Raw genomic sequence first — 23,310 nt, forward strand, 5'->3', positions numbered from 1 at the left:
GTTATTGATTTTTTATTTGAACATCAGGAGTTACATAGAAAGAAGGAGGCCGGCGCCGCGGCTCACTAGGCTAATCCTCCGCCTTGCGGCGCATTGCGGCGCCGGCACACCAGGTCCTAGTCCCGGTCGGGGCGCCGGATTCTGTCCCAGTTGCCCCTCTTCCAGGCCAGCTCTCTGCTGTGGCCCGGGAGTGCAGTGGAGGATGGCCCAAGTGCTTGGGCCCTGCACCCCATGGGAGACCAGGAGAAGTACCTGGCTCCTGCCATCGGATCAACGTGGTGCGCTGGCCGCAGCGGCCATTGGAGGGTGAACCAACGGCAAAGGAAGACCTTTCTCTCTCTCTCTCACTGTCCACTCTGCCTGTCAAAAAATAAAAAAATTAAAAAAATATATAAAAAAAAGAAAGAAGGGCCGGCGCCGCGGCTCACTAGGCTAATCCTCCGCCTAGCGGCGCCGGCACACCGGGTTCTAGTCCCGGTCGGGGCGCCGGATTCTGTCCCGGTTGCCCCTCTTCCAGGCCAGCCCTCTGCTGTGGCCAGGGAGTGCAGTGGAGGATGGCCCAGGTGCTTGGGCCCTGCACCCCGTGGGAGACCAGGAAAAGCACTTGGCTCCTGGCTCCTGCCATCGGATCAGCGCGGTGCGCCGGCCGCAGCGCGCCGGCCGCGGCGGCCATTGGAGGGTAAACCAACGGCAAAGGAAGACCTTTCTCTCTGTCTCTCTCTCTCACTGTCCACTCTGCCTGTCAAAAAAAAAAAAAAAAAAAAAAAAAAAAAAGAAAGAAGGATAAAGAGAGATCTTCCATCTGCTGGTTCACTCCCCAGATACCCATAAGCAGCCTGGCTCGTCTAGACTGAAGCCAGAGCCAAGCACTCCATCCAGGTCTCCCACGTGTGTAGTAGGGGCCTAAGTCCTTGGGCCATCTCCCGCTGCTTTCCAGGTGCATTGGCAGGGAGCTGGACTGGAAGCGGAGCAGTTGGAACACAAACCTGCATTGCAATATGGGATACTGGCGTGGTGAGCTGTGGTAAGCGGCAGCTTAACCTCCTGAGCCACAATTCTGGCCCCTAATGATTATTCTTGTGACACTGAACAATTCCTTTAGATTTGCTCCCAAACTTCAACATTCCGGCTGATTCTGTTTTATTTCAACATGGTGTCCTGCTTGCAGAGCATACTTTGCTGGTGGTGCTCCAACTCGAAATACAGTCGGAGCCACTCTCCATGCAGCCTCTACTCCCAAAGACTTTTTTGTCGGCATGGTTGCTCCTCGCTTTTCAGGTATGGGCGTGCTTCTATCCTCTATCAGGGTACTCTGACATACAACTCATGGGGTGTGCACCCCTCAGCTGCTATGTGTATATCTTGCACCCTACAGAACCTCATGGCCCTCTTTTGTGTTCATGTTAACCAACACAGTTGATGGTGCCAACTCAAAACCTCAGACAGCACATGCACAGGGAGAAACCTCTTAAGAGCTGGTGTCACCCCTGCAGGACCACAGTCTGTGTTCTAGCCTCGTTTCACACGGCCCTTAGTAGCCGGCAGTGTGCACCTACTATTATGTGGGGGATCAGCTAAAGAGAGAAAGTCCCCCTCACACATGGCCTCAATATCATTCATGAACGCAGCAGATACTGAACAGCGGTGGTGTGGTTAAATTATCAAGACATTTAGAATCTAAACATCAACCATGAGAAACTCACCTTCTTAGGATGATCTACAAAAGCAGAAAGTCCTGGCTTCACAGATTCAAAAATTTCCCCTTCCAGGATTGGAAGTTGTCCTATTTTGTCCATGAACAAAACAAAAGAGAGATGAGTAATGACCAGAAGTTAGCCTGCTTCAGATGCTGGGCTCTGTAATCTCATACAGTTTATGAGATTAACCTGCTCTTCCCTCCCACCCCCCGGGTTATTTCAAACCACCTCACCTGTGAGGAACAAGGGGCGGGGAAGGGAGGCTAACAGGCAACCCCTAATAGCCCCTCTGCCATTTCTAGGGGACACCTCCTGCCTACTCCTTCCCCAGGTCCTATAGGTATCCCGAGGAAAGAACGCTGATGGGGCTGGCACTGTGCTGCAGTGGGTTAAGCTGCTGCCTGTGACGCCAGCATCCCATATGAGCACCGTTCCAGTTCCATCTGCTCTGCTCCGGATCCAGCCCCCTGATATTGCACCTGGGAAAGCAGCAGATGATGGCCCAAGTGCTTGAGCCCTGCCAACCATGTGGGAGACCCAAATGGAGTTCCAGGCTCCTGGCTTTGGCCTGGTCCTTCCCTGGCTGATTCACCTATTTTGGAAGTGAGTTGGCAAGCAGAAGATCTTTCTCTGTCTCTCCCTCCCTCTCTGTACTCTTTCAAATCAATTAAAAAAATTAAAAAAAAAAAAAAAAAAAGAACACTGACACTTTAGAGAAGGTTGATCTTCAGAGTCACCTCAGCTGCTTCACAAGGATGTGAAGCTCTCATGGGATCCTTCTCAAGAACGCGCCCAATACAAAGGGGCCTCAGAAAGTTCACGGAAAAACGGAATTAAAAGTCTGAGCTTGGGGACCGGCGCCGCGGCTCACTAGGCTAATCCTCCGCCTTGCGGTGCTGGCACCCCAGGTTCTAGTCCCGGTCAAGGCGCCAGATTCTGTCCCGGTTGCTCCTCTTCCAGGCCAGCTCTCTGCTGTGGCCAGGGAGTGCAGTGGAGGATGGCCCAAGTGCTTGGGCCCTGCACCCCATGGGAGACCAGGATAAGTACCTGGCTCCTGCCTTTGGATCAGCGCGGTGCGCCGGCCACGGCGGCCATTGGAGGGTGAACCAACTGCAAAGGAAGACCTTTCTCTTTCTCTCTCTCACTGTCCACTCTGCCTGTCAAAAAATAAAAAAATAAAAATAAAAATATTTTTAAAAAAAGTCTGAGCTTGGGGCAGGCACAGTGGTGTAGTGGGTAAAGCCACCCACAGTACTGGCATCCCATCTGGGTGCTAGTTCAAATCCCAGCTATCCACTCCTGATCTAGCTCTCTGCTATAGCCTGGGAAAGCAGCAGAAGATGGCTCAAGTCATTGGGCCCCTGCACCCATGTGGGAGACCCGGAAGAAGCTCCTGACTTTGGATCATGCAGCTCTAGCCATTGCAGCCATTCGGGGGTGAACCAGCGGATGGAAGACCTCTCTCTCTTTGCCTCAGCCTCTCTGTAACTGCCTTTCAAATGAGTGAATAAATAAATAAATATTTTTTTAAAAAAGTCTGAGCTTATTTTGGTGTAAAAAAGCTTTTGAAACTCAGTTTTTTTCCTAAATATGTACAATGAACTGAGAAAATACTACTTTGCAGTTCTCTATAATTTTTTTAAAAATTATTTTCAAAGAGTTCCAAGATGATGGAGTAGGGAAGGAGCTTACTGCTCTAATCCAGGAGAAGATAGTTTGAAAAAAATGTGGAGAGTGTGCTGTCTCAGGGAAGAGTTAGGGAGAAAATGGCAGAGAAAACTCTACAGAAATGAGAGGGACACAGTGGACTTACGCAGAGGGCATGGATGCCCACAACTCAGGACTCCAGAGCCAAGAGCCTACAATATGAGCTTACTTGGAAAGTAAGGTGAGCCCAGAGGGAAGCAGCCCAAGCCACTGGTGTTAAAGCTGCAGGAAGAGCATAGAGGGAACCCGGCTTGGAGTCCCAGTGAGGATGGTGTACCAACCAAACTAGAGGAGGAAAAAAAAAAAAGGCATCCTGTAACAAGCTGATAGAGTGGGCACCATTTTGGACATACTTAACAGCTGTGCCAGCTCATGTCCGCACCCAGCAATCAGCCAAGTGGAGACTCCTGACTCTGGTGGGGAGCACTGACAGGGGGCTGGGTGCTTGTGACAGTGGGAGGCTTGTGTGCTGGGTGTGTGGGAGGACTCACGGTGTGGCTGGGACTGTGGGAAGTCATGGTGGTAGACTCCACATGCTTAGAGTTTCCTGGTTATCTGGTGAGGGACACTGCTGGAGAATCTGAGCTTACACTGACGACTGCAGAGATCCTTTGTGTGGTCCTTGGGGCGAATATTCTACCCACTGTGACTAGCGCTCAGGCTCTGGTCTCCTTTGGGAAGAGCTCAGTTGAGCAGAATAAATTCCCATTCTGATTAAAAAAAGAGAGAGAGATTTACCACGCCAAACCTGGGTGTGTCCCCTTAGACATGCCCTTCACCCTGGAGAACTAAACAGAGCTTCCTGGCCACACCCACTAAAAGCCTCTAGGTACCCACTGAAAGCAGACACTCCACTTATCTACAGAGCAATAGTACAATAGTACAAAGATAAAAACAACCACCACCACAAAAAAAAAGAAAAAAAGAAACCAACCAGTACCTCCATAAATGTCAAACAAACTACCAAATCAAGAAACAAGAATAAAGAACATGACGCCCCCCAAAAAACACAACACTTCAATACTAGATCGTGAAGATGATGAGATGCAAGAAATGCAAGAAATGGAATTCAAAAAATTGATCATAAGATTACATAGAAGTAATCAGAAGCAAATTCAAAAACTATTTTAATCTGTACAGGACACACAAGAAATTTCTCTCATGAAACTGAGATCTTAAAGAGAAATAAAAATGAAATGAAGAATTCAATAGAATAAAAATGCAGTGGAAAGCCTTAACAACAGAATAGGTGAAGCAGAAGAAAGAATATCTGACTTAGAAGACAAAGCACAGGAAATACAGTCAAACCAAAAAAAGAAGAGGAAATTAGAAAACTAAAAAACACTGTGGGGAAATCTACAGCATATTATCAAATGATCCAACACACAGGTTCTATGAGTTCCTAAAGGATCACAAGGCCTGTTTAGTGAAATAATTTGAGTTAACTTCCCTAATTTGGAGAAAGAAAGGGACATCCAAGTACAGGAAGCAAATAGAACTCCTAACAGACATAACAGAAAAGATCTTCATCACGACACACTATAATCAAACTCACCACAGTAAAACATAAAGAAAAGATTCTAAAATGTGCACGAAACACCAGATTACTTTCAGAAGATCTCTAATTAGACTCACAGCGGACTTCTCAACAGAAACCCTACAGGCTAGGAGAAAATGGCAAGATACAGTCCAAGTCTTAAAAGGAAAAAAAAAACTGTCAACCCAAGGTATGGTACAGAATGCTATACCTTGAAAAGCTCTCATTTATCAAAGAAGGTGAAATAGACCTTCCATAACAAACAGAAATTGAAAGAATTTGTCACCATCCATCCAGCCCTACAAAAGATCCTTAAGGATGTGCAGCTGCACCAGAAACATGGTCATCACTACAAAAGAAGGTAAAGGAAGAAAATCTCTCAGTGTAAGTTCAAAGGAAATTCAAAGTAAAAAAATAGGAATATTTTTAGAAAAATGGCAAAGTCGTTACTTATCAATAGTCACCTTGAATGTAAATGGCCTCAATTCTCTATTTAGAAGACACAGACTGGCTGAATGGATTAAAAACAAAACCCATCTATTTGCTGCCTACATCTCACCAACAAAGATGCACACAGACTGAAAGTGAAAGGTTGGGAAAAAAAAATCCCATAACAACAGAAACCAAAAAAGAGCTGGGGTAGCCATCCTAATATCAGACAAAATAGACTTTAACACAAAAACTGTTAAGAGAGACAAAGAAGGGTACTTTGTGACCATTAAGGGATCAATTCAACAGGAAGATGTAACTACTATAAACGTATATGCACCTAATTACAGGGCACCTGGCTATTTTAATGTTAAAGGATCTAAAGGGAAACACAGACTCTGATACAGTAGTAATGGGGGACTCCAATACTCCACTTTCAGCAATAGACAGATCAACCAGACAGAAAATCAGCAAGGAAACAGTACATTTAATCAACACTACAGACCAAATGGACCTAACAGATATTTACGAAACTTTTCATCCTACAGTTACAGAATATACATTTGTCTCAGCAGTACATAGAACTTTCTCTAGGATTGATCACATACTAGGCCATAAAGCAAGTCTCAGCAAATTCAAAAAAATCAAAATCATACCATGCATCTTTTTGGACTACAATGGGGTAAAGCTGGAAATCAGCAGCTCAGGAATCTCTAAAACATATGCAAACACATGGAGACTGAACAGCATGCTCCGTAATGAACAGTGAGTCACAGAAAAAAACAAGAGAGAAATAAAAAACATTTCTGGAAACAAATGAAGATGACAACACAACATATCAAAACTTAGGCGATACAGCAAAAGCAGTGTTAAGAGGAAAATTTATAGCAACTTGATGTCTACATCAAGAAATTAGAAAGGCACCAAATAAGTGATCTGTCAATGCATCTCAAGGATCTAGAAAAACTGCAGCAAACCAGACCCAAAACTAGTAGGAGAAAAGAAATAATTAAAATTAGAGAAGAAATCAACAAAACTGAATTAAAAAAAAAAAAACAGTACAAAAGATCAGCAAAACAAAGAGCTGTTTTTTTGAAAAAATAAGCAAAACTGACACACCATTGGCCCAACTAACCAAAAAAAGAAGAAGACCCAAATCAATAAAATTAGAGAAGAAAAATGAAATGTAACAGATGCCAAATAAATAAAAAGAATTATCAGAAATTACTACAAAGAGCTGTATGCCAACAAACTGGGAAACCTAGAAGAAATGGACAGATTCCTGGACACATACGACCTACCTATATTGAGCCATGAAGACAGAGAAAACCTAAACAGACCTGTAACTAAGACGGAAACTGAATCAGTAATAAAGGCTCTTCCCACAAAGAAAAGCCCAAGACCAGATAGCTTCACTGCTGAATTCTACCAGACATTTAAAGAAGTAACCCCACTGCTGGTAGGACTTTAAACCGGTAAAGCCACTGTGAAAGACAGTATGAGCCAGCGCTGCGGCTCACTAGGCTAATCCTCTGCGTGTGGCACTGGCACCCCGGGTTCTAGTCCCAGTTGGGGTGCCGGATTCTGTCCTGGCTGCTCCTCTTCCAGTCCAGCTCTCTGCTGTGGCCCCGGAGTGCAGTGGAGGATGGCCCAGGTCTTTGGGTCCTGTACCTGCCTAGGAGACCAGGAGAAAGCACCTGGCTCCTGGCTTTGGATCAGCACAGCACGTCAGCCGTAGCGGCCACTTGGGGGGTGAACCAACGGAAAAAAGACCTTTCTCTCTGTCTCTCCCTCACTAACTCTGCCTGTCAATAAATAAATAGATAAATAAATAAGTAAAAAAAAAAGACAGTATGGAGGTACCTCAAAATTCTGAATATAGACCTACCATATGACCCAGCCATCCCACTCCTGGGAATTTACCCAAGGGAAATGAAATCAGTAAACAAAAGTGTTATCTGCACTTCCATGTTTACTGAAGATGAATTTACAATAGCTAAGACATGGAATCAACCTAAATTCCCATCAGCCAAAGACTGGATAAATAAATTATGGGATATATACACTATGGAATACTACACAGAAGTAAAAAAAAAAAAATGACATCAGGTCATTTGCAACAAAATGGATGAATCTTGAAAACATCATACTTAGTGAAGTAAGCCAGTTCCAAAGGGACAAATACAACATATTCTCCCTGATCTGTGAGAACTAATAGAGCACCTAAAACGAAATCTGTAGAAGTGCAATTGACACTTTGAGAAGGGATGACTTGAGCTGCCCTTGTCTTGACTGTCAAGGAACAGTTTCAGGTTTTTTGTTTTTTTGTTTTTTTACCTTCATACTATTTATTGAACTATTTTTAATACCTTTTATATATTTTTTAAATTTATTTGAAAGACAGTTACAGAGAGAGGTAGAGACAGAGAGAGGGCTCTTCCATTCGCTGGTTCACTTCCCACATGGCCCCAACAGCCGGAGCTGTGCCGATCCAAAGGCAGGAGCCAGGAGCTTCTTCTGGGTCTCCCACATGAACGCAGGGGCCCAAGGACTTGGGTCACCTTCACTGCCTTTCCAGGCCATAGCAGAGAGCTGGATCAGAAGAGGAGCAGCCGGGACTAGAACCGGCACCCATATGTGATGCTGGCGCTTCAGGCCAGGGCTTTAACCCACAGCACCACAATGCCGGCCCCTGTTGAACTCTTAACATAGAGTTAACCATATGTGTATGAAGGCAACTGAAAATAGATCTCAGTGGCTGGCGCCGCAGCTCACTAGGCTAATCCTCCACCTTGCGGCGCCGGCACACCAGGTTCTAGTCCCGGTCGGGGTGCCGGATTCTGTCCCGGTTGCCACTCTTCCAGGCCAGCTCTCTGCTGTGGCCAGGGAGTGCAGTGGAGGATGGCCCAGGTGCTTGGGCCCTGCACCCACATGGGAGACCAGGAGAAGCACCTGGCTCCTGCCTTCGGATCAGCGCGGTGTGCTCTGCGGCGGCCACTGGAGGGTGAACCGACGGCAAAGGAAGACCTTTCTCTCTGTCTCTCTCTCACTGTCCACTCTGCCTGTCAAAAAAAAAAAAAAATAGATCTCAGTAAAAAATAAGAGTGAGAATAAGAGAGGGAGGAGGAAGTTTTGTAACTGGAAAGCTGTATAGTTCTGCATATATTCCTATGGACTTACTTCTAATGATACAGTTTAAAAATTTGTCATGTGACTCCAAACCTCATTAAGCTTGGTAGTAAAAATTCCATCTTAATTGCTAAAGTGATCATATTAAGTGTTAAAGTATTCATGTAAATAGGATCAACTGCCTGGTAATAATAAAAGATAGAATTAAATAGGAGACTGTTCCAACATGGGAAGCAGTCTACACAGCAGACTCATAGAATGACAATCGCTTTAAGTAACACTGTAACTTCAGAATCAGCCCTTAAGGCTTCCTGGTCTGGCTGAAAAGCCCATGAGAGCATTTCAGGCATGGAAAGCCAAGACACTGTGGCAAAAAATGGTCTACATAAAGGATCTCTGTGAGTGAGATCCCAGCAGAAAAAAAGTGGCCATCAAAGAGGGATGTACTTTTCTCTTAAAGGGAGGAGAGAACTTCCACTTTGCTTATGGCCTTATCCAATTGCTGACAGAGTCTGTGGGCTCAAAAGGCTTCCATAGCCCAGGCAGCTCATGTCAAGAGCCTTGGGTGGTCACTGACATCATATGTAAGAGTGTCAATTGTTAAATCAACAAGAGGAGTCGCTGTGCACTAACTCCCATGCAGGACCTCTGTCCCCAATGAGTTGTATTCTAAGTTAACTGTAAAACTAGTTCTCAAACAGTTTATGTGTGTGTGTGTGTGTGTGCAAATTGTTGAAATCTTTACTTATGAGTTGGCCTTCCGTGTACAAAGTTAATTGAAAATAGATCTTAATGGAAAATGGGACTGGCAAGAGGAAAGGGAGGAGGGAGTGGGATGGCAGTGTGGGTGGGAGGGCAGGTATGGTGGGAAGAACAACTATATTCTTAAAGTTGTACTTATGAAATTAGTATTCCTTAACAAATAAAATTTAAAAAAATAAATAAAAATTATTTTCATTTTATTTGAAAGGCAGAGCAGACAGACACAGAGAACTTCCATCTGCTGGTTCACTCCCCGAATGCCCACAACAGCCAGGCCTGGGCCATGCTGAAGCCAGGCACCATGAACTCAACCCTGATCTCCCACATGGGTGGTAGAGACCCAAATACCTGAGCCATTATCTGCTTCCTCCCAGGGTATACATTAGCAAGGAGCTGGACTGAAAGCAGAGTAGCCAGGACTCAAACCAGGCACTCTGATATGGGATGAGAGTGTTCCAAGTAGGAACTTTGTTTGTTTGTTTGTTTTGACAGGCAGAGTTAGAGGGAGAGACAGAGAGAAAGGTCTTCCTTCCTTTGGTTCACCCCCCAGTGGCCGCTGTGGCTGGCGCTGCGCCGATCCAAAGCCAAGAGCCAGGTGCTTCCTCCTGGTTTCCCATGCAGGTGCAGGGCCCAAGCACTTGGGCCATCCTCCACTGCACTCCTGGGCCACAACAGAGAGCTGGCCTGGAAGAGGAGCAACCGGGACAGAATCTGGCACCCCGACTGGGACTAGAACCTGGGGTGCCGACGCCGTAGGCGGAGGATTAGCCTAGTGAGCTGCGGCGCTGGCCCCAAGTAGGAACTTTACCTCTGCACAAAACACCTGACCCTATTAGTATAAAAATACTATGCACAGATTTCAAATAACAATAATACATTATGACAAACTATAAATGAATTTCTAATAATAAAACATTATAAAAAGCTATGCTACAAAAAAAAAGCTATGCTACAGATTTCAAAAGCTTTCTGCCCAAAATAAACTCATACTTTTAATTTCATTTTCTCCCCATCTTTTGAAATATCTTCATATTTTCAGTATTCTGGATCCTAAACAATATTAAGCACATTTGGAGAAGAGAAAGGATAACTACAGCTACACTTCTTAGACACACGGTTTCAGCCTACAAGCAGTCCTGATTCTCTTATTTTCACATTTATTAAATTACAGGTTCAGTTACAATCCAAAGCGTTCTCTGAAGAAAGGCTTTCACTCGCCGTAAGGCTCTGTACGTCACAGCACACACACACTCTCAGCACATTTGTCTTGGGGAGGAAAGGCCCCAGCGTGTGTCCCCACACTGCAGTGGGTGCCAGCGGCATTTACCTGGATTCTTCTGCACAAAGGTGTAAACATGGATTCGAGTTCCAGTACTCCCTGCATCAAACATGATTCCATAAAAGGTGTTGGCACTGACATTGACGGGGCACATGGAAGACAAGAAGACACCTTCGAACCAGGTCTGCTGGTCTCTGTGGAAGACAGTGCCGCAGACACAGGATGCCACCAGCATGAGAAAGACTGCACCCCAGCAAGCGGTCATCCTCTCCCCACGGCGCGCTGGCTTGAGGCTCTGTTGCAGAAGCAGTGCTACTCACACACCTGCAGCAGCTTGTGGGACAAAGACACGCAGATTAGTACAACCTCTAAGAGAAATAATCATCACAGACGTCCACCCCGTCCCTACCCATTCCTTCTGTTTCTAATCACCAGTACAACAAGCTAAGCCAGCGCACAGTGCTTAGCACCTTTTCTGAAGGGTATCTAGTTCCAAAGGAAATGGAGATTTAAAATGTATTTTCCCATGCTTTGCTTTAAGATTTTATTTATTTATTTCAGAGGTAGAGTTACAGTCAGAGAAAGTTCTTTTATCTGCTGGTTCATTCCCCAAATGGTCGCAACAGCCAGAGCTGGGTTGATCCAAAGCCTGGGAGGCAGGAGCTTCCTCCGGGTACTCCATGTGGGTAAGGGGCCCAAGCACTTGAGCCATCTTCCGCTGCCTTCCCAGGCCACAAGCAGAGAGTAGGATTGGACAACGGCAGCTGGGACTTGAACCAGCATTCATATGGGATGCCAGCACTGCAGGCAGAGGCTTACCTACTACACCACAGCACTGACCCCTCCATGCTTTGCTTTTAATCGTAGGATGGTTCTAACATACTTTGTCATTCTGCTCCTTTGGCTGAATTGTAATTTTCTTCTATTTTGACAAGTTTGCCCCTTTTTAAAGATTTATTTATTTAAAAGTCAGTTAGAGCGAGAAACAGAAAGAGATCTTCCATCTGCTGGTTAACTCCCCAGATGGTTGAAGTGGCCAGAGACAGGCTAGACTAAAGCCAGGAGACAGGAGCTTCATCTAGGTCTCCCACATGGGTGCAGGGGCCAAAGCACCTGGGCCATCTTCCACTGCTTCCCCAGGCCATCAGCAAGGAGCTGGATCTGAAGCGCAGCAGCCGAGACCTGAACTGCGCCCATATGGGATGCCATTGTCACTGGCAGTGGCTTTACCACCTATGCCACAAAACTGCTCCCAACAAATTTGCCTTTAAATAATAAACTAACACCCTCTCTTCCTTTGGATCTGACATATAAGAAGCTTCAACTTTTGTTTTGGATTTGTATTGTACAGTAAGTTGGAAGTTGTTGCAAACCTAGAGTACACTTATGTGGAACACAGTTAAGAAAACAGTCTTTGGCCAGAGGCCCCTGGTTTCAGTCCTAGTGCATCTCTACATCGTAGCTGTACAGTCCTGGGGCACGTCATTCAGCTTTTCTGAAACTCCTTTTCCTCATCTGTAAGATGAAAGAGCATTTGCCCTACCTATCTTCCGTCCACAGTTATTAGGAAAATAAAATCAGATATTTCATTTATACATGCATACAAACACACAAAAGTTCTGGGGCAGGCATCGTGGCACAGCTGGTAAAGCCCCTCTGTGATGCCAGCATCCCTTATGGCTACCGGTTCCAGACCTGGCTGCTCTGCTTCTTTTCCAGCTCCCTGCTAATGGCCTGGGAAAGCAGCAGAAGATGGCCCAGGTCTTTGGGCCCCTGTCCCCCATGTGGGAGACCCAGGGGACACTCCAGGCTCCTGGCTTTGGGCCTGGCCCAGTGCTGGCCATTGTGGCCATCTGGGGAGTGAACCAATAGAAGACCACTCTCTCTTTCTCTGTAGTTCTGACTTAAAAAAAAAGTTTTTTTTTTTTTTCCAGTCACAATGCATTGTTCAAATATTATGTAACATCTTCTAGGCTTGTTCCAGGACTGAGATTGTGGAGAGTAGGAGAGAATGATTTGTTATCATGACCGGGAAATAATTTTTTAAATGTACATGAGACTTTTTTTTATTATTCTGTAGTGAAGTCATGAGTGTTTTTATTTATTTATTTATTTATTTTTTTTTTTGACAGGCAGAGTGGACAGTGAGAGAGAGAGACAGAGAAAAAGGTCTTCCTTTGCCGTTGGTTCACCCTCCAATGGCCGCTGCAGCCGGCACACCGCGCTGATCCGAAGCCAGGAGCCAGGTGCTTCTCCTGGTCTCCCATGGGGTGCAGGGCCCAAGCACTTGGGCCATCCTCCACTGCACTCCCTGACCACAGCAGAGAGCTGGCGTGGAAGAGGGGCAACCGGGACAGAATCCGGTGCCCCGACCGGGACTAGAACCTGGTGTGCCGGCGCCGCAAGGCGGAGGATTAGCCTAGTGAGCCGTGGCGCCGGCCATGAGTGTTCTTGAAACTTCTGATAAAGTATTTGGCATGGGGTGGGCACTGGGGAGCAGTGGGTTAAGCTGCCACTTGGGACACCCACATCCCACACCAGGGTGCCTGAGTCCCTATTAATCCATGCTCCCAATCCAGCCCCCCTGCTCCTATGCCTGGGAGGCACACTATGACAGCCCAAGTGCTTGGGTTCCTACCAACCAATGGGAGACCAGACAGAGTTCCTGCCTCCTGGCTTCAGCCAGGCCTAGCCCAGGCTGTTGCAGACATTTGGAGAGTGAACCAGTAGACAGAAGAGATCTCTCTCTCTCTTTAGCTCTCTTTTTTAAATAAATGAATATATATTTTAAGATGTATTTATCTATTTGAAAGGCAGAGTTACAGAGAGGAAGAGGCAGAGAGAGGTAGGTCTTCGATCCACTGGTTCACTCCCCAAAAGGCCACAGCAGCTAGAACTGGGCTGGTCCAAAGCCAGGAGCCATGAGCTTCTTTAGGGTCTCTCATGTAGGTGCAGGGGCCCAACGACTTGGATCATATCCTACTGCTTTCCCAGGCCATAGCAGAGAGCTGGATCAGAAGTGGAACGCCAGCACTTGAACCGACACCCATATTGGATGCTGGCACTGCAGGCGGCAGTCTCCCCATTATGCACAGCGCCAGCCCCTAAATAAATCAATCTTTAAAGAATTATTTGGCAGTGTCAAGCAGAATAATTGAATCCATTCTACCTGGTAGCTTCAGTGTAACTTTTTGTCTTTTTTTCTTCCCCCTGGAGAGACATTGGTGATTTGTAACTGGCCTGCTTTTCTAAAGCTCAGGCTGTGTCCTATGATCTTACCTGTAAAGGAGAACTGGAGTTCTCAGGTTGTGTTTCTGAACCTCAGCACTGCCGACATTTGGGGCTGTCTAACCTGGGGTAGGTTATAGCAGCATCCTGGCCTCTACGCATTAGAGGCCAGTAAACCCTCCCCCAGTCCCCTAAACACACACACACACACACACACCCCTGTTGTGGCAACACCAAAAATGTCTCCAGATTACTGCCAACTGTCTCCTGGCTAGGCTGTATTTCCTCTGCTGGAGGCTGTATTTTTTCCTGGTATTAGTGAGTAATGTCTTATCTATCTTCTAGAGTTGAGGCTTCCTTAATTGTCCCTTATATATTTTGCTCAGAACAATTCTCTTATCTGGCTTTCATCTCCAGATTTCTTGTGCAAGTCATTGTTCCTGGTTAAGCGACAACATGTGGTGCCAAATTTCCCATTTCCCAGACCCCTTAGGTCCAACAGAATACTTGTTACATCTGGTGTACAGATCAATCTCATAGAGGGTTTTATCAAAGTGCCTCCCTCCCCACATGTGAGATACTACATAAAAGAAAGCGTACTGAAGTTTAATGCTCTTGGAATTTAAAACTATTCAGAATAACTGGAGTTGGCTGAGGTATGACAAAAGGCAGACCAGAATCATCTGTCGGAACCCTGTTCATAGCTGAAGTTCTATCCGGCAGTTCAGGAGGAGAAGGAAACCCAAACAAAGCCAACCTCATCCCAGGCAACCAACCACTGCCAGCAGGGCAGCTGCCTGGCCAGATCCACACTCACATGGTAACCCACCCTGTGCTGACGCTTCTTTTACAGCAGATAGGTTGGTCAGGGGGATCAGGTCTGAACAACTGAAAACACAAACACTCTTCAGATCAGCTGACTGTTAAGGGGTCCCTGCTTTTGTCCCACACTTTTGGCCCTTCTTCTCCCACAGGAAGTGCGTGAGAGGTGCTCCAGGCTGTCCTCCAGATCTGGGACGTCAGGGGTCACTTGCACTTTGTTATTATTGTGGCTTCTGAGAACCTCTCCAGAGTCTAGGTCCATTAAGCAAACATTCATTTTTCTTCCAAGAGATTTCAAAGGAAAAAAAATTGCATCCAAGGTATCTGTTTTCAGAGTGAAAACTGCAGAGTCACGCCAGGTGCTCCGTGTGAAATCACACAAAGAATAAACACGTGAAACGCCCCTTCTGCTCCCAGCACCTACCTCCGAACCCCATATCCAACTGCACTTTTAAGATGAGCTACTTTTTAAAAGGTCTTAGAAAGGGCTTACAATGGAGAGTTTAAGGACGGCATCCTATCTCACAGGACCTCAGTCTGCACAGCCTGTTCATTCACTTTGTTAAAATCTGTACTTAAGTTTCACCTTCTCAGTGGGACCTCCCTTGTCCTTCTGATTTACAACTGCAATGCGCATGGCTGCACAGACCTTTTCCACGGTCCAGCCGTCTCTGTAATTTACTACTCTTGCTTATTTCCACATTCTCTGCCTCTCCCCTCCCACCATCCCTGTGTTTCCTGGTGTTGGAACAGTGCTAGCACACAACAGATGTTAAATCAGTGCTCTGAAGGAATAAACAGTGATCCAGTCACTCATGCACTGGATCCCAGCCCCTTCACAAGAACATAATAGCGGACATCTTTCTAAAACATTAATTACCCACTAATGAGAAGATCACAATTCTAAACTTCAAAGGCAGGACTGTTTCTCCAGATGTGCCAGTTACAAGGATATCACATGTATCAAGTTTTACCTGCTATTCAAAATAGTGCAGATAACCAAGCTGACTTTGCATAGACAAGCATGCATCAGTATATTTAAATCCACTTTTCAGAACCTGTCTCATCAATATCTCCTGTCTCAGATTCACCTCTAGGAAAACTCCCTCTTCAACTCCTCTGAGTGTGGAGCCAGCCAGTGCTCGTCACTGTGCCCAGCTCACTCCAAGGTTGCGTCAGTGCCTCTACACCCGCAGGAAACCCTCACCCTCGCGGCTCAGCCCTTCCGGCACTTCACACACTGGCCGTCCTTTTTGCCAAGTCACCCACCGCCTGAGAGACCTCACAACCCCCGAGGACCCGGACCCCATTTGGGCACTCACCTGCGGGTGTCTGCCTGTTCCCTAGGACTCCTCACTTTCCCTGCTCACTGCCTTTTTGCCCTTTGTTCCTCGCTTCATGAGCCACTCTCACCTTTGTGCTAGTTTGCAATCACCTGTGTGGCATTTTGCTAACTCATTCCCTCCTCTATCCTTCACTCCTCCCTCATGCACTTTGATTCTCTGAGTACATGACTGCCCGGTTCATCTACTTTTATGACAGGTAAATGCCAACTAGAATTACTGTATGTAAGGCATAAGTTGCTCAGGGGCTAAATTCTCTGTTGTTTTTACATGCACCAAAATAGCAGGAAAGTTAACAAGTACTTCTGAATAGCTCCCACCCAGAGATGGAATTCAGAGAACTGGGCGTTGAACTGTCTAATTAATGAGCATTTACCACGCATCTAATATGTAACAGACACTGTGCTGGTTCTAGATTTACAAAGAAGAATCAGACAGAGGCTTAGCTCTTGGGAAGACTTCAACTTATTACAAAAAAAGGACAAGGCCAGCGCCGCGGCTCAATAGGCTAATCCTCCGCCTGCGGCACCAGCACCCCAGGTTCTAGGGTTCTAGTCCCGGCTAGGGAGCCGGATTCTGTCCCGGTTGCCACTCTTCCAGGCCAGCTCTCTGCTGTGGCCCGGGAGCACAGTGGAGGATGGCCCAAGTGCTTGGGCCCTGCACCCCATGGGAGACCAGAGAAGCACCTGGCTCCTGCCTTAGGATCAGCGCGGTGTGCCGGCTGCAGCGCACCAGCCGCGGTGGCCATTGGAGGGTGAACCAACAGCAAAAAGAAGACCTTTCTCTCTGTCTCTCTCTCTCACTGTCCACTCTGCCTGTCAAAAAAAAAAAAAAAAAAAAAAAAAAGGGACAAGTAAACTAACAGCTAAAATGTACTATGAAAAGTCTGACAAAAATGTCCACAGAGTGCTAGGGCAGTAAAGTTACAGGAGAGGAGCTCTCTTTGGAAGGGGAAGAGTGGAGGTGGGAGTGCAGTGGGAGGCTTCTTCAAGGATGAGAGGCCCAAGGTGGATCCTGGATCAGAGGTAGGAATTACCTGGGGAAAGTGATACCAGCCATTTCTGAGAACTTCAAGCGTAACACTTCAGTATGGCTAGGGGAACCCAAATAAAGAAAAGCAGATATGTCCCAGAATAAAGAGGGCAGGCGTGAGGAAGGATGGTCCTGCACGCACTGAACCAGTTTACAAAAGGAGAGGACTTCTGTTTTCTTTGTAAGATGCCATGGTAACACTTGATTATTAATTATGCTTTCTGTTCCCTCCCTGAGCAAATATCAATATTGATTGACTTGGATCAAAGGACAGAGTATTTCTCAACAGTGAAAAATGATGGAATGGGCTAGGCAACCAGACAGGTCCACCAAAAGGTCAGAAAACAGTGAGATGTAAAAAGCTCCCACTGCCAATTCATCTCCATGGCAAAGCTAACTCTCATAAAGTTAAAAATTAAACATAAGGCAAGTTTAAAATGTAGCTAGGATGAAATTTTTACACTGCAAATTGAATTATGGGAATGAACAGAGCCAAGCCACCAGTGAATAAGTTAGTCGTGCCAAGCAAAACCTAAGAGGGTCCAATAGGGTGAATTTGGGTCAGATTTTAGCTTCATTTGGGGATATAATATGGAACCTACAGACCCATACAAAGGGCCAGAGCCCTGGAATAGTTTGCTTTCTGAAGATTGTCTAAGATAGGATGCATATCTCTTGAATTCCAAAACCAAGTAATAAGCCTAGAACATATCAGTAGACATCAGTGCACGCATCCCGAAAGGCTAACGGAACCGGTGCCATGGCATAGCGGGTAAAACCACCGCCTGCAGTGCTGGCATCCCATGTGGGTGCTGGTTTGAGTTCCGGCTGCTCCACTTCTGATCCAGCTCTCTGCTATGGCCTGGGAAGGCAGTGGAGGATGACCCAAGTCCTTGGGCTCCTGCACCCGCATGGGAGTCCTGGCTCCTGGCTTTGGATTGGTGCAGCTCCAGCTGTTGCAGCCATCTGGGGAGTGAACCAGCGAATGGAGAACCTACCCCCCCACCTCTGCTCTCTGTAACTCTGCCTTTCAAATACATAAATAAACCTTTAAAAAAAAAAAAAAGTAGGCTAACAGAGCACACTGACCTGAGCTCTGACGCGAGGGCACTGCCTTTCCTGTGTCTTGCTATGGCCTGTGTGTCACATCCCCAACTCTCTCTCCTCCCACTGATGAGGTGCTATTCCAGGAATCTTACTTTTAACATATTATTTTATTCATTTAGTCATTCAGAAATTAGAAGAGCTGCCTGTTACAAGTACATCATGCAAAGATGAATCATCTTAGATCTATCCTTAGATCTGTCCTTTAAAAAAACTCTATTAAGTAGGAAAAAAATTACACATCCATAAATTTGCTCCAAAGAGGGAAAACGTGACAAGTAACACAGTTACTGTGCTCTGAGATCTCAAAGCTGGGAAAGACTTCCAACTGGGAAGATCAAGGCGGCTTTGTGAAAGAGGGAGCATCTGAGGAGGGTCCTGAGGAGACACGCGGGTTAGGAGAGGAGTGCTTTCAGGAATAAGAAACTGTCTGAATCAGATATGGATGCTGAAAAGTGACTGCGGTCCCTGGGGAATGGTGCTCTGCCCAGTTTAGCTAACGACAGAAGGAAAAATGGGGTGAAAAGGCAGCGGAAGGTCCGCCAGCAGAGTCCACCACCTATGTAGTTAAGGAGTTGAGATTTGCCTCTGTGGGCAACGGGCGGCCACTGGAAAGGCAGGCTTTGGTGCCAGAGGGCCTAGGTTTGAGTCCTAGCTCTGCTTCCGATTACAGCTTCCTGCTAATGTGCACCCAAGAAGGCAGCAGATGGTGGCTCATGCATTTGTGTCCCTGCTACCCCTGTGTGAGATCCAGATTACATTCCGGCAGGGCTCCTGGCTTTGGCTTGGTCCAGTGCCAGCTCTTGCAGCCATTCGGGAGGTGAACCAGTGGATCAAAGATCTCTGTGTGGGGCCGGCACCGTGGCTTACTTGGTTAATCCTCCACCTGTGGCGCTGGCACCCATATGGGTGCTGGGTTCTAGTCCCGGTTGCTCCTCTTCCAGTCCAGCTCTCTGCTGTGGCCTGGGAAGGCAGTGGAGGATGGCCCAAGTGCTTGGGCCCCTGCACCCACATGGGAGACCAGGAAGAACCATTTGGCTCTGCCTTCGGATTGGCGCAGCGCCAGCCATAGCGGCCATTTGGGGAGTGAACCAACGGAAGGAAGACCTTTCTCTCTGTCGCTCTCTCTCCCACTGTCTATAACTCTACCTGTCAAATAAAAAAATAAAATAAAATAAAATAATAAAAGATCTCTGTGTACCTGCCTTTCAAATAAAAAACTTAAAAATAAATTTTTTTAAAAATTGAAAAAGGAAGCCACTGAAGATTTTGAGCATGACAGTATTACAAATTTGAACCTGGAAGCTTCAAATAAGGAGGACTGGAGGGGCCAGTGCTGTGGCATAGTGGGTAAAGCCACCGCCTGCAGTGCCAGCATCCCATAGGGGCGCCAGTTCAAGTCCCGGCTGTTCCACTTCTAATAGAGCTCTCTGCTATGGCCTAGGAAAGCAGTGGAAGATGGCCCAAGTCCTTGGGCCCCTGCACCCATGTGGGAAGACCCAGAAGAAGCTTCTGGCTCCCAGCTTCGGATTGGCCCAGCTGTTGTGGCTAACTGGGGAGTGAACCAGCGAATGGAAGACCTCTCTCTCTCTCTGCCCCTCCTCTCTTTGTTTAACTCTGGCTTTCAAATAAATAAATCTTTATTAAAAAAAAAAAAAAGGAGGAGGAGGACTAGAGTTGGGAGCATTGTCAGGACCACTCAACTGTTTAATTCTACAAATGATTGATGATGCCTTTTAAGTGCTAGGTGCCAGAAAATGAAAGGTAAGTGACAGAACTTTTTCTTCAAGACACGCAGAGTCTGTCAGTGGTGACAGACATATAAGCTGCCGCCTGCAATGCCAGCATCCCTATGAATGCCAGCTGGAGTTCTGGCTGCTCCACTTCCAATCCAGCACAGGGGAAGATGGCCTAAGTGCCTGGGCCCCTGCCACTCGCATGGGAGATCTGGATGGAATTCCAGGCTTCCAGCTTCAGGCTGGCCCAGCCTCAACAATCAACAGTCGTTTAGGGCATGAACTAACGGAATGAAGATCTCTCTAAATCTGCTTTAAAAATAAATAAATCTTTTAAAAATCATTTAAAAGATCCCATAGCTTATAAAGTTAATCATAAAAATGCTAAAATAACTCAAAACTCAGGACTGACGGAGGATTTGGAAAGGCACCATGAAATGATATTAGAACTGATCATGAAAAATGAATAGAAGCATTACACTATATAAATAATAGACATGTGGGCTGGCGCCGCGGCTCACTAAGCTAATCCTCCACCTTGCGGCGCCGGCACACCCAGTTCTAGTCCCGGTCAGGGCACCGGATTCTGTCCCGGCTGCCACTCTTCCAGGCCAGCTCTCTGCTGTGGCCCGGGAGTGCAGTGGAGGATGGCCCAAGTGCTTGGGCCCTGCACCCCATGGGAGACCAGGAGAAGTACCTGGCTCCTGCCATCGGATCAGCGCGGTGCGCCGGCCGCAGCATGCCGGCCGTGGCGGCCATTGGAGGGTGAACCAACGGCAAAGGAAGACCTTTCTCTCTGTCTCTCTCTCTCACTGTCCACTCTGCCTGTCAAAAAACAAACAAACAAACAAAAAATAACAAAAAATAATACACATGTAGACAAAGATTAAAGAAATTATAAAACCACGAAATGGCAGGGAAATTATGGATAGCTTCGTTTCATCTGAAGGGCCCAGCATTGTGGCAAAGTGAGAGAAGCCACTGTCTAAGATGCCAGCATCCCATATGGCACTGGTTCGAGTCCTGGCTGCTCCACTTCCAATCCAGCTCCCTGCTAATGACCCTGGGAAGAGCAACGAAAGATGGCTCAAGGCCTTGGGCCCCTGCCACCCATGTGGGAGATCCAGATGAAGCTCCTGGCATAGTGGGTGAGGCCACCTGCAGTGCCAGCATCCCATATGGGCACCAGTTCAAGTCCTGGCTGCTCCACTTCTGATCCAGCTCTCTGCTGTAACCTGAGAAAGCAGTAGAAGATGGCTCAAGTCCTTGGAACCCTGAAACTGCATGAGAGAACCGGATGAAGACCTGCAGGAAGTTCCTTGCTTCAGATAGGCCCTGCTATGGCCGCTGTGACCATTTGGGGAGTGAACCAGCCGTTGAAGACTCTCCCCCTAACTCTGCCTTTCAAATCAGTAAATAAATAAATAAAAATTTCATTTTAAGAATTTTTGTCATATGGATTTGAAAAACAAAACAAAAACAAAAAGACTATAATGGAAGGGGTAGAGAGGATGAGGGGTAAGCTGTGGTCAAAGAAAAGCAATTTGAGACAATCAAACCACTTTATATTTACCAAAACCTTAATACATGCCAACAACCATGTTAAGCATTTTATGTGGATTACCTCATGGGATCTCACAACACCGTCTGTGACTTACATATTTATTAAAACCCTCATTCTGGCCGGCGCCACGGCTCACTAGGCTAATCCTCTGCGGCGCCAGCACCTCAGGTTCTAGTCCTGGTCAGGGTGCCGGATTCTGTCCCAGTTGCTCCTCTTCCAGTCCAGCTCTCTGCTGTGGCCTGGGAGTGCAGTGGAGGATGGCCCAGGTCCTTGGGCCCTGCACCTGCATTGGAGACCAGGAGAAGCACCTGGCTTCTGGCTTCGGAACAGCAAAGCGTGCCAGCCGCAACACACTGGCCATAGCGGCCACTTGGGGGGTGAACCAACGGAAAAAGGAAGACCTTTCTCTGTCTCTAACTCTGCCTGTCCAAAAAAAAAAAAAAAAAACCCTCCTTCTTATACTGAGACAAATGTACAAATGTGGCTTTAAGAATCTAAGTATTTTTTGCCCACACAGTAGTAAGTAAAAAGAGCCAGAAACCTAACCCAGAGGGTTTAATCCCAGAGACCATGCAATTTTTTTTTTAAAGATTTGTTTATTTCAAAGTCAGAGTTACAGAGAGGCCTTCCATCTGCTGGCTCACTCCCCAGTTGGCTGCAATGGCTGGAGCGGTGCTGATCTGAAGCCAGGAGCTTCTTCCGGGTCTCCCACGTGGGTGCAGGGGCCCAAGGACTTGGGCCATCTTCTACTGCTTTCCCAGGCCATAGCAGAGAGCAGGAAATGAAGTGGAGCAGCTGGTCTTGAATGGCGCACATATGCGATGCCAGCACTGCAGGCAGCGGCTTTACCTGCTACACCATCTTGACCACCAGGCCACCCAGGCAGGGTCATATAAAAATGGCTCTAGGCGTGGGGACTATGTTGTGGAGTAGCAGGTTAAGCCTCTGCCCACATGGGTGCTAGTTTGAGACATGGGTGCTCCACTTCCTATTAAGCTCCCCGCTATTTTGCAGAAGATGGCCCCAGTGCTGGGGCCCCTGCACCCCGATTTTGGGAGACTTGGAAAAAGCTTCAAGCTCCTGGCTTCAGCCTGGCCCAGACCCGGCCGTTGCAGCCATCTGGGGAGTGAACCAGCAGATGGAGGATCTCTCTGTCCATCTGTCTCTCCTCCTCTGTTTGTAACTCTGCCATACAAAATAAATCTTTTTTAAAAAAATGGCTCTAGGTAAAGATGAATATGGGGAGGGAGAGAAATGCAGAGCAGAGAATGATCAGCGAGGAGGGTGGAAACCTCAGACTTGCATAAGCATGTGTAACTCTTACACCATTCTGAACTCCTTCCTATACACAATCAAGAGCTTCTTAAAGGAGAGAATCATATTTTTATAAATAAGCAGATTTTTAAGAGAATGCAGTAAATAGCTATCCTTATCTCACTAATGTTTTGAAAGAAGCTGCAATTTTATCTTCCTAAACCTACTAGTTCTATAGCTAAATTGAATTTTTAACTAAAAGACTTTCTAATTATTAAAATTGTGATAAACTTTCAAAAATCCATGATACTAAAAATTATTTATATTGTTCGGATTCTTTTTTTTTCCAGATTCTCTTCTAAAACTAGTTTAGTATGTTGGGCATTAGTTATTTATTGCCATAGAACAAAAATCCTGAAACTTAGTAACTTAAACTGAGATATTTATTATCTTAACTTCTGTAGCTTGGGACTTTGGGAGTGGCTTAATTGGGTAGTTCTGATTCATGAGATCACAGTCAAGATGTAGGCTGGGGGGCTGGTGCCATGGCACAGCAGTTAAGCATCCCTTTTGGGTGCTGTTTTGAATCCCAGCTGCTCCACTTCTTTTTTTTTTTTTTTTTTTTTTTTTTTTTTTTTTTTTTTTGAGGTGTAGAGCTAGAGAGAGTCTTCCATCTACTGGTTCACT

At 46.4% G+C, this 23,310-nt stretch overlaps 1 protein-coding gene across 7 annotated transcripts in view; it reads right to left on the minus strand.

Annotated features, from left to right (window-relative positions):
• The window catches only part of ENTPD5 (ectonucleoside triphosphate diphosphohydrolase 5 (inactive)), a 58,677-nt gene that overhangs the window by 17,605 nt on the left and 17,762 nt on the right, over nucleotides 1–23,310 (minus strand). For 6 of the 7 annotated variants that reach the window (XM_051826259.2, XM_017349383.3, XM_051826256.2 and 3 more), the window contains 2 exons: nucleotides 10,589–10,873; nucleotides 1,704–1,783 (listed from right to left, as the gene is read on the minus strand). In XM_051826259.2, the coding sequence (XP_051682219.1) occupies nucleotides 1,704–1,783; nucleotides 10,589–10,805 (297 nt within the window). In that variant the 5' untranslated portion in view covers nucleotides 10,806–10,873. Of the gene's footprint in view, nucleotides 1–1,703; nucleotides 1,784–10,588; nucleotides 10,874–15,912; nucleotides 16,769–23,310 lie in introns of those variants that run through there. The other variant, XM_051826254.2, reaches the window with a different exon arrangement.

This window comes from Oryctolagus cuniculus, chromosome 20, assembly GCF_964237555.1.
Source record: "Oryctolagus cuniculus chromosome 20, mOryCun1.1, whole genome shotgun sequence".
Lineage (NCBI taxonomy): Eukaryota > Metazoa > Chordata > Mammalia > Lagomorpha > Leporidae > Oryctolagus > Oryctolagus cuniculus.